At 37.0% G+C, this 12,978-nt stretch overlaps 1 protein-coding gene across 6 annotated transcripts in view; it reads right to left on the bottom strand.

Annotated features, from left to right (window-relative positions):
* LOC135100845 (E3 ubiquitin-protein ligase UBR2-like) overlaps positions 1-12,978 on the bottom strand; it is a 52,250-nt gene that overhangs the window by 8,756 nt on the left and 30,516 nt on the right. For 5 of the 6 annotated variants that reach the window (XM_064004311.1, XM_064004310.1, XM_064004308.1 and 2 more), the window contains exons 21-25: positions 8,581-8,859; positions 6,968-7,163; positions 6,050-6,358; positions 5,117-5,347; positions 1,719-1,928 (exon numbers count right to left, since the gene is read on the bottom strand). In XM_064004311.1, coding sequence (XP_063860381.1) covers positions 1,719-1,928; positions 5,117-5,347; positions 6,050-6,358; positions 6,968-7,163; positions 8,581-8,859 — 1,225 coding nt within the window. The remainder of the gene's footprint in view (positions 1-1,718; positions 1,929-5,116; positions 5,348-6,049; positions 6,359-6,967; positions 7,164-8,580; positions 8,860-12,978) is intronic. The other variant, XM_064004313.1, reaches the window with a different exon arrangement.

The raw sequence follows: 12,978 nt of genomic DNA, 5'->3' as shown, positions 1-12,978 counted from the left end.
CTCACCACACATCACACTGCACAAACACACCTCACCGTGCACCACACCAGCCTGCATTCACTCCGCTACGTCACAGTATTGTCAATTTAGTTTCTCCCTCGTACTCACTCATGCTGTTACCACATTCATGTTGACATTGTTGCCTTATTTTCTTTATGGTCCCAAACAGACAACTCTAAGCATGCAAAGGTGATGACTATTTTTTTTGTTTGTAAAAATGCACAATAAATACTTTGACAAAACACGTGTTTGCCTTCTGTAGTAGTGATGATAGAAGATAGAGTGTGTGGCGCAAAATCACTCCCACTGTCAAAATTGCTCCCAGGAACACTTATTACTCTTGTTTACTTGCTCCATTTGTATCCTAACATACTCCACAGACAACAAAGCAATACCAATTTGTCAGAATAACTCCATACAACAAAGCAATACTAATTTGTCAACATAACTCCATACAACATAGCAATACTAATTTGTCAATATAACTCCATACAAATGTTGATATTATGTAAAATCTATTAATGTAAAACTCAGTGGTACGACTTTTACACTCACACAAAAAGTATGTTCTGGTGCCTTTATCACTTATTACTTTTTGCTTTCTTGTTCCATTCCCATCCTAACATACAGCAAAATAATAGTAATTTGCCAATGTAACTCCATACAGCCACAGCCTTTTTCTCATTTTAGTACATATGCACAGTGATATCTTCTGGGAGCATATCTGCACAACAAGAAGTGAAAGCCCATACCACAATATTTATCATTGATTTACCTTCTTCTAAAAAAGTATATACATGTATAAAGGGCTTTTCTTTACTTAAACAAGGCTGTATGTAAGTCATTATTGTTTTTAAGGGGGCACAACACTGTGAGGAGATCAGGCGTTTTTAAAGGGGTCCATAAATTATTCCAGTATTCAACGTTCATGGATACCTCTGCTACCTAATTCCCACAAATGTTAAAGGGTGGCTCTACTGTATCCTGGATTGTAAACACAATGAGCAGTTCAGAAGGATGGAAGGAAATTATACAAGATAGGTAGGAGACAGAAGAGGGATGTGTGGTTTTTCCCAATTGCTCACAAACTCATCTTTGAACATCTCAATCATCATACACTACTATGCAACCCAGATATTTCAGCAGAAAGGTGCAGCAAGACATGTGCATTTTCACCTTCCTCTGGCTGTTGCTGTCTACTCATTTTCATATCATAAGATTACTTTTGTTAATATAGGAAGTTCTGCCCCTAGTTTACTGAACCTGTACCATCAGTCTCTCATGTAACAAATGCTCATATAATGAGACCTGCCTGTAGTCAATAACCCACTGAGGCACTTTTCAAGACTAAAAACTGTAAGAAATAAATAACATACCACACTACACTAGCATATTTTGTTATGGTTCCTTCATTACTTCACGGCAACAAAGTCATACAAATGCATAACATCAGAAGAGATAACACTAGTGATAATTTACTAATGAATGGAAGTAGTGTGCATGCAGCTAGAGGAGTGCACCTGCCTTGTGCTGTGTGTAATGTGGAAAAGAAAGACTGCCTGTCTTGATCCCCAGTGCCCTCTGTACTAACTAATGGACCAAATGCACAATTTGAAAGGGTTTGTGAGGTGTATTGAAAAAAGAAAAACACTCACATAAGCCTAACACCTATCTGCCACACTACATTTTTTTAAATTTTAATTTGCCTCAACACAAACCTGCTTTCTCTTGACACAGAGAGGAGCATAGGCAGCAAATTTGACAAGAGCAGCTAGACAGTCTCGCTGGCGGGAGGAGAGGGATGTGAGTAGTGCACGATTACTGTTCCGTTGAGTCTCTTCCAAAGTGTGGATGGTATAAGCTGTACTGTTCCATACCATCAAGGGAATTCTTCTACTGAAGAGATTAGGGTTCACATGAAGGCCATGCTGGAAAAAAATTTTAACAAAATTACTTATAATCATGAAAAATAGTACAGTGCAGTCCTGAATAGCGTGAGAGTAATGCAGCTCATTTCACCAAATGCAGATCTGTATCCAAGCTACTAAGTGAACTGCAAAAGACACTTCAAAATCAATACTTGCATGTACACATTGTATAAAAGATAGTTTTAATTTCATTTAACCTTTAATTTCATAAAAATTAACTAAAAACTCATTCTTTGAGCACTGCAGACAATCCATCAGAGAAGACACATTTGGTAGCTGGATGGTGAGAAGACAATGTATTGTTTCCTGCTAGTATAATTTGCAAATAAAACAGCATAAATATTATATGGCATTCACTTCAATTCATGTTTCTTGTCCTGAATAAATACAATCACAAACACCTTTTTTCCTAATAATATTGACAATATTTACACTAAATCTGTAACAGGACTAAAATTACTTGCATCAGACAAGTCCTCGGCTACTTAGGTAACACCATGTGAGGAAGATGCCCCTACCATTTTGTTATCTTGGAAGACAAAGATATTTCATAGTAGTTTTTGAGTTTATCTTTCAATTATGTCAATGTATATAACAAATTTATAAGCCTTAATTTTAAGAAGATTAATGTAAGAGGATGGAAATTTAAGGGTTTCTCACTTGATTTGAGAAATGTTCATGCTTTTCATAAATGGTACTATTTAATCTTGTGCTGCTCAGAATTGGTACTGAACGTGTGTGTGTGTGTGTGTGTGTGTGTGTATAAGTGAAATATGTACAACAAAAGTTCTGTCTCGGCATCCAACATTTCAGAAAACCTGATGTTTCAGCACTTTTGCAAAACAGTCTCATTTTAAGTTATCTGATCTTTTGGCATATTTCCAAAAGGTATTGGCAAATGACAAATTTAAAAATGGCGCTGGAGTGCCACAATAATCTGCCGTCACGTGCAGTGTAGGCTCTACCGCTAGCACCTGTGGGTACAATGGTGTGAGTGGTCTGTATGAGAATATTTTTGGTATAAACTTGGAATATATGAATAAAATACTAGACTGAAGAGGAGAGGAAAAGAATATTAGTGATCCAAAAATAACAGGCACTGACTAAAAGAATAACAATATGAGAACAAGTTTATTGTGTTTACACTGTGTAGCCGCCGGCTCAGTATTGGCCGGCTTGTAGTTCCTATACTTTATTTTGTAGCTGGTTTCTTGTTATATTCTTATCATGATGGGTCCCAGATAGGGGTTACACTACTGTACTTTGCCATAAGTTATGTTACGAGGTTAATATTACACTTATAACATTAAGTGGTATGTGGATGAGACGAGAAGGCGAGCTACAGAGGGGTGTTTGTTTACAGGACACCACAGCCTTTATCTAGACCATCATTTTTCCCCTCAGCCAGGTCAGTGTGAGGCAGGGTAAGGGTTGACATAGTTTAATGGGGGTCAAGGGGGTGAACTTGGGAAGAAACATGGTGTGATGAGTTGAAGGGGTGAAATGAGAAGAAATAAGGGGGCTCTGCCATAAGGGCAGAGTCTTGGTGGCAGCCGTAGAGGCAAGACCTGTGTCGTTCACCACTCTCCAGCTGTGCCACTGTCATCTCTGCTGCAGAGGCACTAGTTCATAAACTCTATGGGGCCCCTCTGACACATTATGTGGACATGTAGCCTGCTCTGGGATTAAGGTGATTGTGTGACATTCATTATGTTCTACAAGGACCTTCGACTGTTCTCGCAACTGCGTATGTATTATTTACTTATGTATTAGTCATATCTATCTGTGTCATTAATATACTTAGATGTTTCGGTGTTTATTTCTGGACGACAATGATGTATAATGTAGTGATCGGTGTTTGTTTCAGGACGATGATGTTGTATAATGTAGTGTTTACAAATATCCCTATGAAGTGCATGGCTACATTGCATTATTGTAGGATTCCCAATTATTTCCTATCAAATGATGTACCTATGATAACTTACAGGTTTGACCGCATCCCAAAAAATTGAGGAGTACAATGAAAGTGGTTATCAGTCACTCCTTTGCCACACCATGAATGCAACTCATCATTGCATTTACACACTGCCATGTTTGTCTTTCCACTCTGTCTTTGAGAACAAAAATCCACCAGTGGTTGAGGTTCAGATCTTTTTAAGTGTGACAAATTCCACTGCTTTGAAAACAAGAAGAGGAAAGTTAGGAGGAAGAAAAGAGACAAAGAAAGTTTCATGAGAGGATATTAGAAAAAATCTCAGTTCATTTATCAAGTTTGCTGATGCTGAATTGGTTTGTTTTCTAGAAAAGTACCTTAAAAAGTTTTACAATTTCTATATGCCTTGGAAACATCAGTTGTGTTTTCTGCAACTAAGTAAATAAATAGTAGCTTATGTTCTTATTTATTCATTACTAATATAGTTGATGAAATTCACCTCTGATCTTTTGGTATATTCAGTATTTTGGCACCTGTTCAGTCCCATAAATGCAAAGAAATGAGTTTTACAGTAAGTGTGCTTGTGTGTGTATTATATATATATATATATATATATATATATATATATATATATATATATATATATATATATATATATATATATAAAACACACACACACACGCACAGTGATGTGATTTTAGTGAGAAGAGCACGCTGCAGCTGCTACTGTTGCCTCCACTGCAGCTATCCAGTAATATCAACAGTGAGCATTCATCAGCTGTGTGTAAACAATGGCTGAGCATGGTTTCTTAATGATGTTTCTATATTGTACTGGTTTTTATTCATTATCCTTTTACTTTTTTTATGAACTCTTACATATTCATTACCCTCAGTTATATGCATGAAAAATTTGGAAGTTATAGGTAGCTTGGAAATATTTTACATTAATTTTTTGGGGTCCTGTATCTGCTAGGTCAGAACCATAATCATTTTCTGACATTATTTTCATTAAAACTAATGCAAAACATGTCTAACACAGGCTGATTGTGGGGGTGAGCCCCCCCATTGGTGATGACCTGACTGTATACATATTCTAAAAACACTGGAAATATTTTCACAAAAGGAATCATATTCCAAGAGAGAGAGAGAGAGAGAGAGAGAGAGAGAGAGAGAGAGAGAGAGAGAGAGAGAGAGAGAGAGAGAGAGAGAGAGAGAGAGAGAGAGAGAGAGAGAGAGAGCACAAGTATACACTTACCATGTACACAGAATGAGAAAAGTTGGACATCATTTCCAAAGTCTGACTGGGGAAATCTGGGATACTGGTGGCAGCAGGACCATGGAAAAGTGCTGTGAATGCTTCAGCAGAGTCTGAGGATGTGGCTGCTGCTAGCTCACTAGCTACTTCTGGAAGGGATGGAGGAGTCCACATTCCCTCTCCCTCATTACTGCTTGCACTGTCTTCTTCTTCATCCTTTCCTTCTCCACTCTGCAGAATGAATAAGACTGCTCAAGTTCTCTGAATTGATTATCTGTTTTCCATATCTAAATAAAATTTACATTCATCTTAAACATAAAATCTGATTGTATAGCATGATCTATCCAGTACCTCAATCCATGTTTTATAAAAAAAATCTGGTTAATCCACATTCTATTCAGAAATTCATTTGCTCTCTGCATACTTTAATGTAATTAATGTAATTTCAGTGTGGATTAATCACAAATAAACCAGCTATCCAAACTAACAATCTTTCATATGTATCCCTCAGCTGGGTTGCCTCCAAAATCTAAAGTAAAATCAATTACAAAGTTAGACTCTAGAGTTCAGAGTCATCAATAAGTCAACATATGGGACAAGCTCAGGATGATGGAGTAGTTCACTGGAGTTGTCCTTGCTAGCAGGACTGCTGGCTTTCTATACCACTTTTACTATACAATAAATTTTCAAGGAATATGCTCATTGCACTGCAAATTTCCTAAAGTTATCTTATCTAGGAAGTTCTTGTCTTGAAAGATAAAGGGAACATGAGGAGCCCAACTTTCTAAAATTCAGAATTCTGCAGGAAGCTGACTATATTCTGGAAATAGCTTACCATGGGATAGTGCATGCACATGGATGTGTATATACATGTGCACACACTTGGAGAAAAGAGAGAAGAAAGACATGTAAACAAAATGGCTAACTCAATACCTTTTTATGTTTTTTGTAGAAAGCGATCCTGGACCAGCGAGGTGGCCTAACCCTCTGCCCCCCATCCCCTGGCACTGCCTTCATAAATGTAGTAATGCCAGTATTTGTGGAGCCTCTTCCCCTGCCAGGCAACCCTCCCATTGGGATGGAGGCAGCACTTCCCCCAGCACCTACAGAGGTGGCTGCTGCCATCCCACCTACAGTGCCATGGCCAGCCACCATGCCTGCTGGCTGTGGACTGGTATCCATCTGTGCATCATCTGAGTGGCCACCCTCCTCACTGGGCCGAGCACCATTCACCATCACAGTCTGTGCACACAACACTGTTAATGCTGGGCAAGGGATTCATACACAGGAGACAAGCTCAGTGGCAATAAAATGTTATCCTTCATAAGTTTGAAGACATGAAAGAAAGCAGTTTTTACAATAATACATAAGGAAATGTTGAAGTCATATCTTTCTTTGCCTCTGGCTTTTTAACGAGATGTTACTAAATTAGAGAAAGAAAAAGATATGCAGGTTAGTTACAACTTTTGAGTTGATCACAAGTTTATTACGACTTACGAATAAACTATCAGTTTAAATGTTATAAGAATGCAGACACATTACATATTCGTCAAAATGATTCATGTCAATCACAGAATTGTAAAAAGACATTATATACAATCAACAAATATAAATGGTTGAAACAATGACACTTCTTGGCTAATCAAACTGGCTAAACTTGTCATCAGTAAAAGTGCATTCTTATATCAGCAATACATAACTAAGAGGCATTAGATAAATCAATTTCATCAGTGAGCAACCACTATTCAATATGCACTACTTAAAATCTGGCAGGCAATTTCATTCCTCATTAAAAAAAAACTACATATTAAAAGGGTTCTAATCTTCTTGCAACCACTCTTATCTTCATACCTTATACTTGAGGATAGTGTGAAGACCTCTGAGCCAGTCAGGCAGGGAAAGAGTAGGAGGAGGAGGCTGATCCTGAAGGCCAAAGGAAGCCCATGTGACTCCTGGAAGGAGGGGCAAGGCAGTGTTGCACAATGCTTCACATAGGGGACACAGGAACTCTGACTTCTCAACGTCAAAACTCATACTCGGCCGGTACCTGAAGAAATAGAAATAGCAGCATTATTATTGCAATATTCTCTCTCTCTCTCTCTCTCTCTCTCTCTCTCTCTCTCTCTCTCTCTCTCTCTCTCTCTCTCTATGTGTGTGTGTGTGTGTGTGTGTATTATATATATATATATATATATATATATATATATATATATATATATATATATATATATATATATATATATATATATATATATATATATATATATATACACACATTTACACATCCAACCAATTGTCAAGACTGTCAAGTCATTTCCTAAAGGTGGCAAGGAATATTGGTGCTATGGGCAATAAGGAGTACATTTTTAGCAGGTGCACAAAAAAAAAAAGAAAGAAAACTAAATAATAAAATTAAATAAAAACATGTAACTGAATAGAGAGTTTCAGTATCTCCATCTAAAAAAGAAAAGGAGATGCTTTTGTGGTATAGCAACCATTAGGAAGTGAGGCTGCTGAAACAAAGAATAAAGCTTTGAAAAAATTTTCTAGGAGAGAGATTCAGGATATTAGTTACAACTGATGAATGTTTGGATTTCAAAAAAGAAAGTCAACAATGCACATAATATTCATAATGAGGCAACTGTAGAAGTATCCAGAGAATAGAAAGCTTTTTCAAATTTTTACTAATGTGGGGCATGTATAACAGGATTCTGAAAAAACTACAGATATATGACCATTAGGAAGCCATATCTATGAAATTTATCAATTTGGTGAAGATTTTTCATGTGAACACCATGTATGGTGACCAATTGGGATACATTTTTCATTGCTGTCAACCAGATATCAAGTCAGTAAGATGTAGAGTTATTTCTAAGAACTGTATAGTGCTTAATACTAAGTTTATCATTACCATACTCACTGGTGGCAAATTCATGTGATGTGAGAGCAGCGCAAGAGTGTTTTTGCCATACAGTAGCTTTGGCACTATGTACATGGATTCTGAAAACCTTATACTGGTTCTACAGCTACTATGCAGTAAAAAGCAGTAAACATGATCAGAAAGGATGACAAACTACTAAGTTAACAGTTCAATACTGAAAATTATATCAACAGCAATGTGGAGCAACAGTTAATAGTGTTGAGTAGATGGAGATATGCCTGTGTCAGCTATAACAATAGCCATAACCGGTCAAACAGATGCACACTGGCTTGCTGTCAAGCAACGAGAGAGAGAGAGAGAGAGAGAGAGAGAGAGAGAGAGAGAGAGAGAGAGAGAGAGAGAGAGAGAGAGAGAGAGAGAGAGAGAGAGAGAGAGAGAGAGAGAGAGAGAGAGAGAGAGAGAGAATCTCTGCTACATGAGATTAGAAGCATTATTAAGCCACACTCCATAAGCAGCAAAAAATAAAATACATAAAAACTATTCCGAGCAACGCTCTATAACAAAATGAAAGGGTTGTACTCACCGGTATGGTCTTCGTCTCTCTTTGGTTACAACATCATCAAAATATTTCTGCCAGCAATTGGCATGCATAGCATGACCACATGATGAGGTGTGAGCCCCCCAATGCAGGTCTCCTGGCAGTATGAGGGTATCATGAGTCTCAGGCTGATCAAGATGATGGGAACGATTGCGGGATAGTACCGTGGATCGCTGGATGAGTGCCCCCAAGACCATGGGGCGGCCTCGGGTGCCATCACTACGGCACAAGCGGTCTTCTTGGTGGCACAAGATACAAGTGTACCTGTTAATATAAACAAACATAAGTAATAGGCTACTTAATGTTACAGAGAGCTAATGTCTGAATGGTCAAATCCTTAAATAAAATTATACTGTATAGATCTCTACACAGATGAATCTAGGGTCTAAATCTAAAAATAAAATCTCTTCCTCAAATTTATGAATTGTTATTACTCAAATTATTTATCATATGGTTGTGTCCCTGATAAAAAAAAATGAGGTCTCATTGTTTTCCTCCATTACACTGCTTGTCAGAGCAGAAGGTGTGAGAGGGCCCGTGCCTTCTGCTCTGACCAAATTTAAATTACAGGCTATAACTTTAAATCTTTAAGTGAGATTTGGTGAATGTTGACATCTGACAACTCTTCAGCTCTGGTAGCCAGAATGTTGACATCTGACAACTCTTCAGCTCTGATAGCCAAAGTAGATAATATATTTCCTTAGTTTGTGCTCCCCTGTTTCTTGTGTTGCCTCTTGTTTGAATTTTTCTTGCCCCTCACAACCTGTTTTTTTTATGGTTGCACAGGCATACCATCCTGCCCTATTACAACCTATTATGGGGCCTAGAAAACTTCTTTCTAAAGCCCAAATTTCAGTCATATGTGCCTTAGTAAGGGAGAATAAATCAAATACGGAAACAGCCTTGAACACTGGTTTAGCCCTCAGAACAGTTCAATGTTGGACCAAAACTTATTGGAAGGGAGGAGGGGATGTTTCCCCACCACCTCACAAGCCAGCAGGACGTAACCGTGGTGAGAACTCTGAATGTTATTTGCAGGCAGCTTAAGGTCCAACCTCGCATAACCAGCAGGGAACTTGAGGCCAAGAATCCTGCTTTGCTGGCTTGGGTAAGTGAGAGGACTGTGCACAGATATGTGAAACATGACTTGGGATATCATAGTTGCTGTGCTGTGCCAAAAACCCTGGGTTACACGTGCTCACTGTCTGAAAAGGCTTGCTTTTGTGTCTCAACACAAGGAATGGGACTTAAAGAAATGGCACAAGGTACTTTGGTCAGATGAGGCATGCTTTCAGGTTACAGACAACCAGAGAAACTGTGTGTATTGCAGACCTGGTAGTAACGCTTACAACCTCCAATACACAAAACACTATAAAACACCCAGACTCTTTGATGGTGTGGGGTTGTTTTTCTTTATATGGTCTTGGGAAATTAGTGTTTTTGCAAAAAAAATTTTGGATGAACCAGAATAACTACTTTGAACTAATTGTGGATGAATTAGATGACTGTATGGAAAAGTGCAATGCTGATACCTTTGTGCAAGATGGTGCACCATGCCATACTGCTAAGTTAATTGTTAACTATTCTGATTCCTGCAATATCAGCCTTCTGAAACTTTGGCCCACAAATTCACCAGACCTTAACCCCAAAGAAAATTTGTGGGCAAACATTGAACTTAAACCCAAGGACACAGATACTCGTACTTCCTCCCTCCCACTCCTCCAAGCCGCTATTCAGGACATATGGGATAATATTAATCCCCAGTATCTCCAACACCTGGCTGATTCACTCCCCAAAAGACTCCAAAAGATCAAGAAAGGCAGGAGGGTACCTTATCAATTACTGGTTTAGGTGAGTACCCTCATTGAAACGTATTTTCTATGCAATTAATCTCCCCCTTAGGGTCTCGCGAGTCTCATGCCTTCCACTCTGACCAGCAGTGTACTTTTAAGGGGACTAAGTGAGTTATTTTCCATTTTTATTATTTATGAACCAAACTACACCACTTTTTTTTATGAGCTATAAAGTTCTTTTAGATGAGTTATATGTACAAGTTTCATTAAATTTGGAACATTATTATTATCTATTTGTTTTATGAAAATGACAGAGAAATACACCTCAATAGTGCAATAAGTTAGTTTTGAGATGTGAGCTTTTAAACTTTAAAGGGATACTTAGGCACTTTCCATCCACATATAACAATGTAATACTGGAATTTTTAGGTGCCAAGTATTATAATGTATTTGTTTAGAGTTGTAGATGATTCTGAGCCATAACTGCAAGCATTAAGATTCATAGATGACTTGTTTTGTTGGCATCTCAATCTCTTAGATGGAACAATGCACCCTTCATTTTTACAATGAGGATGTGCCACACTGATGCTTAGCAAATATCTGGCATGCTTTTGCCACTACCTCATTCTTTTGGGTAAGGTAAGACTTCTTAACCAATGTGGTGAAAGAGTGCAAAAAGTGGGGAGTAAGTGAACACTAAGCAGGTAAAGAAGTTGATGAAAGAGAGCATCACAAGATCCCTTCCTTTCTCTCTATGCATGTGTAAGACACACTGTCACTGAGAGCATCTGAAAATCTTCCTTCCCCCCACCCTGCTAGGCTGAGAAGAAACTTCCATACTCCACCATAAAGAAAACTGTTCTTCATAAACTTTTTTTCTCTCTTTTTTTTTTATGAATATTTTTCTACAACCATCTCCTGCCTACAATGACCTTGACTGAGCAACTGAGTGTGAACAGGGGAGGCATTTAACCTGAACAGTGTTGTGCTTTGTCAGAGATAGGGATCTTGTCAGGTTGCATTTTTTTGTATGTTTTTATTCACCCCGTAAAATGAGAAAAAAATAACAAATCATTTAATATATATATATATATATATATATATATATATATATATATATATATATATATATATATATATATATATATATATATACACACACACACACACACACACACACACACATTATTCCCATGCCATGAAAAGAAGTGTCGTTGCTACATGATTTTGATTCTTGGATTTTTCTCTTCTCAGAGCTCATTATATCAAACTAAGGATGCAGAATTTCAATTTTATATTTTTTAAAAGCTTTTATTCTCATCTTTACATATACTTTCCACAACCCTATAGTGTGTGCAATAAATAAGTACTTCTTTACATTACAAATACCAATAAATAAACAAAAATTCTATATTCAAGAAAATGGTTGGATGAACATCAGGCAATACCCCCACATCTCAAGGTCATGGCTACTACACCCACAGTTCTCAAAGAATAGAACATACTATGAATTTTATGACTTTCAGTTTTCCTTTCCGTTTATTCTGGTCTTGTTTATATTTCTTATGGCTTACTGATTACAGATTTGACAAATAATCTCTTAAGAGAAAGTAGCTTACTTTTTAATATGATGATTTTTGGGGAAACACAGCAGCCCACCCCATGTAGCCAACTCAGCAACATTTATGACCAAAATCTTTATCCCTCTCCAATACAGTAGTTTTCAATTTCATTTTATTGTTTTGAGATTATATGCAAGTCAACAGAATAATCCCCAAATACTTCTCAGTTCCTACATAAGTATTCAGTCTATAATAACCCGGAGTCCAAAAGGTTGGTATGTATATGAAGACATTCACTTCTGACTTGTCAAAATATTCTTTGTTACTATTAGTGACAAGTCTTATATATATAAAACAAAACTGAAGGCCGTAATATGGCTCAAAAACAAAATCTTATATAAGTGTACTAAACATTTCCTTAAAAGGTATTTATATATGTACTAAACACTATACAGGTTAAATGGGTAATTAACTGGCCTTTAAATGTGGATCACGTATTATTATACATGTATTGTGAAGTACTAGGCCTAAGATGTCATGAGATGATTTTTACATTTTTCAGTATGATTCAGATTTTCAACTCAGTTGGCCCCCTTAAGCTTCAAAGAAATAATCAGATATATACTTACTTTTAATTTTTCAGTAAAATTTTCTCATTAATAAATTTAATATGATTTGGAGAAAAGAAATTCCAGAAATTTACCTGTTTGTTTAACTAGAAATGTCTTTTCTAATGCACAGGTGGCTATGAAATATGTGATTTTTTTTTGTTTTATATGTAGAATTATGAATATGAATAGTGTTTCGGTCTTACTGTGATTCATGAGACTCAATTTATTGAGACAGAACATGAATTTTATATGTTCCTTTAATATACAAATAATTATGAAACTATATCAGCATGGAGTCAGGCATTATTTCTTATTAATGGGTGTCAAGAGCTGACCAAACTATGGCATTCCCATTTTTAAAGATACAAAGAAATGGTAAGCAGGTAGCTACTGATAATTCTATGTCATCCAACCTCT

Source organism: Scylla paramamosain, chromosome 5 (assembly GCF_035594125.1).
Source record: "Scylla paramamosain isolate STU-SP2022 chromosome 5, ASM3559412v1, whole genome shotgun sequence".
NCBI classification, from domain to species: domain Eukaryota; kingdom Metazoa; phylum Arthropoda; class Malacostraca; order Decapoda; family Portunidae; genus Scylla; species Scylla paramamosain.
This window is presented reverse-complemented; position numbering and strand designations above follow the sequence as displayed.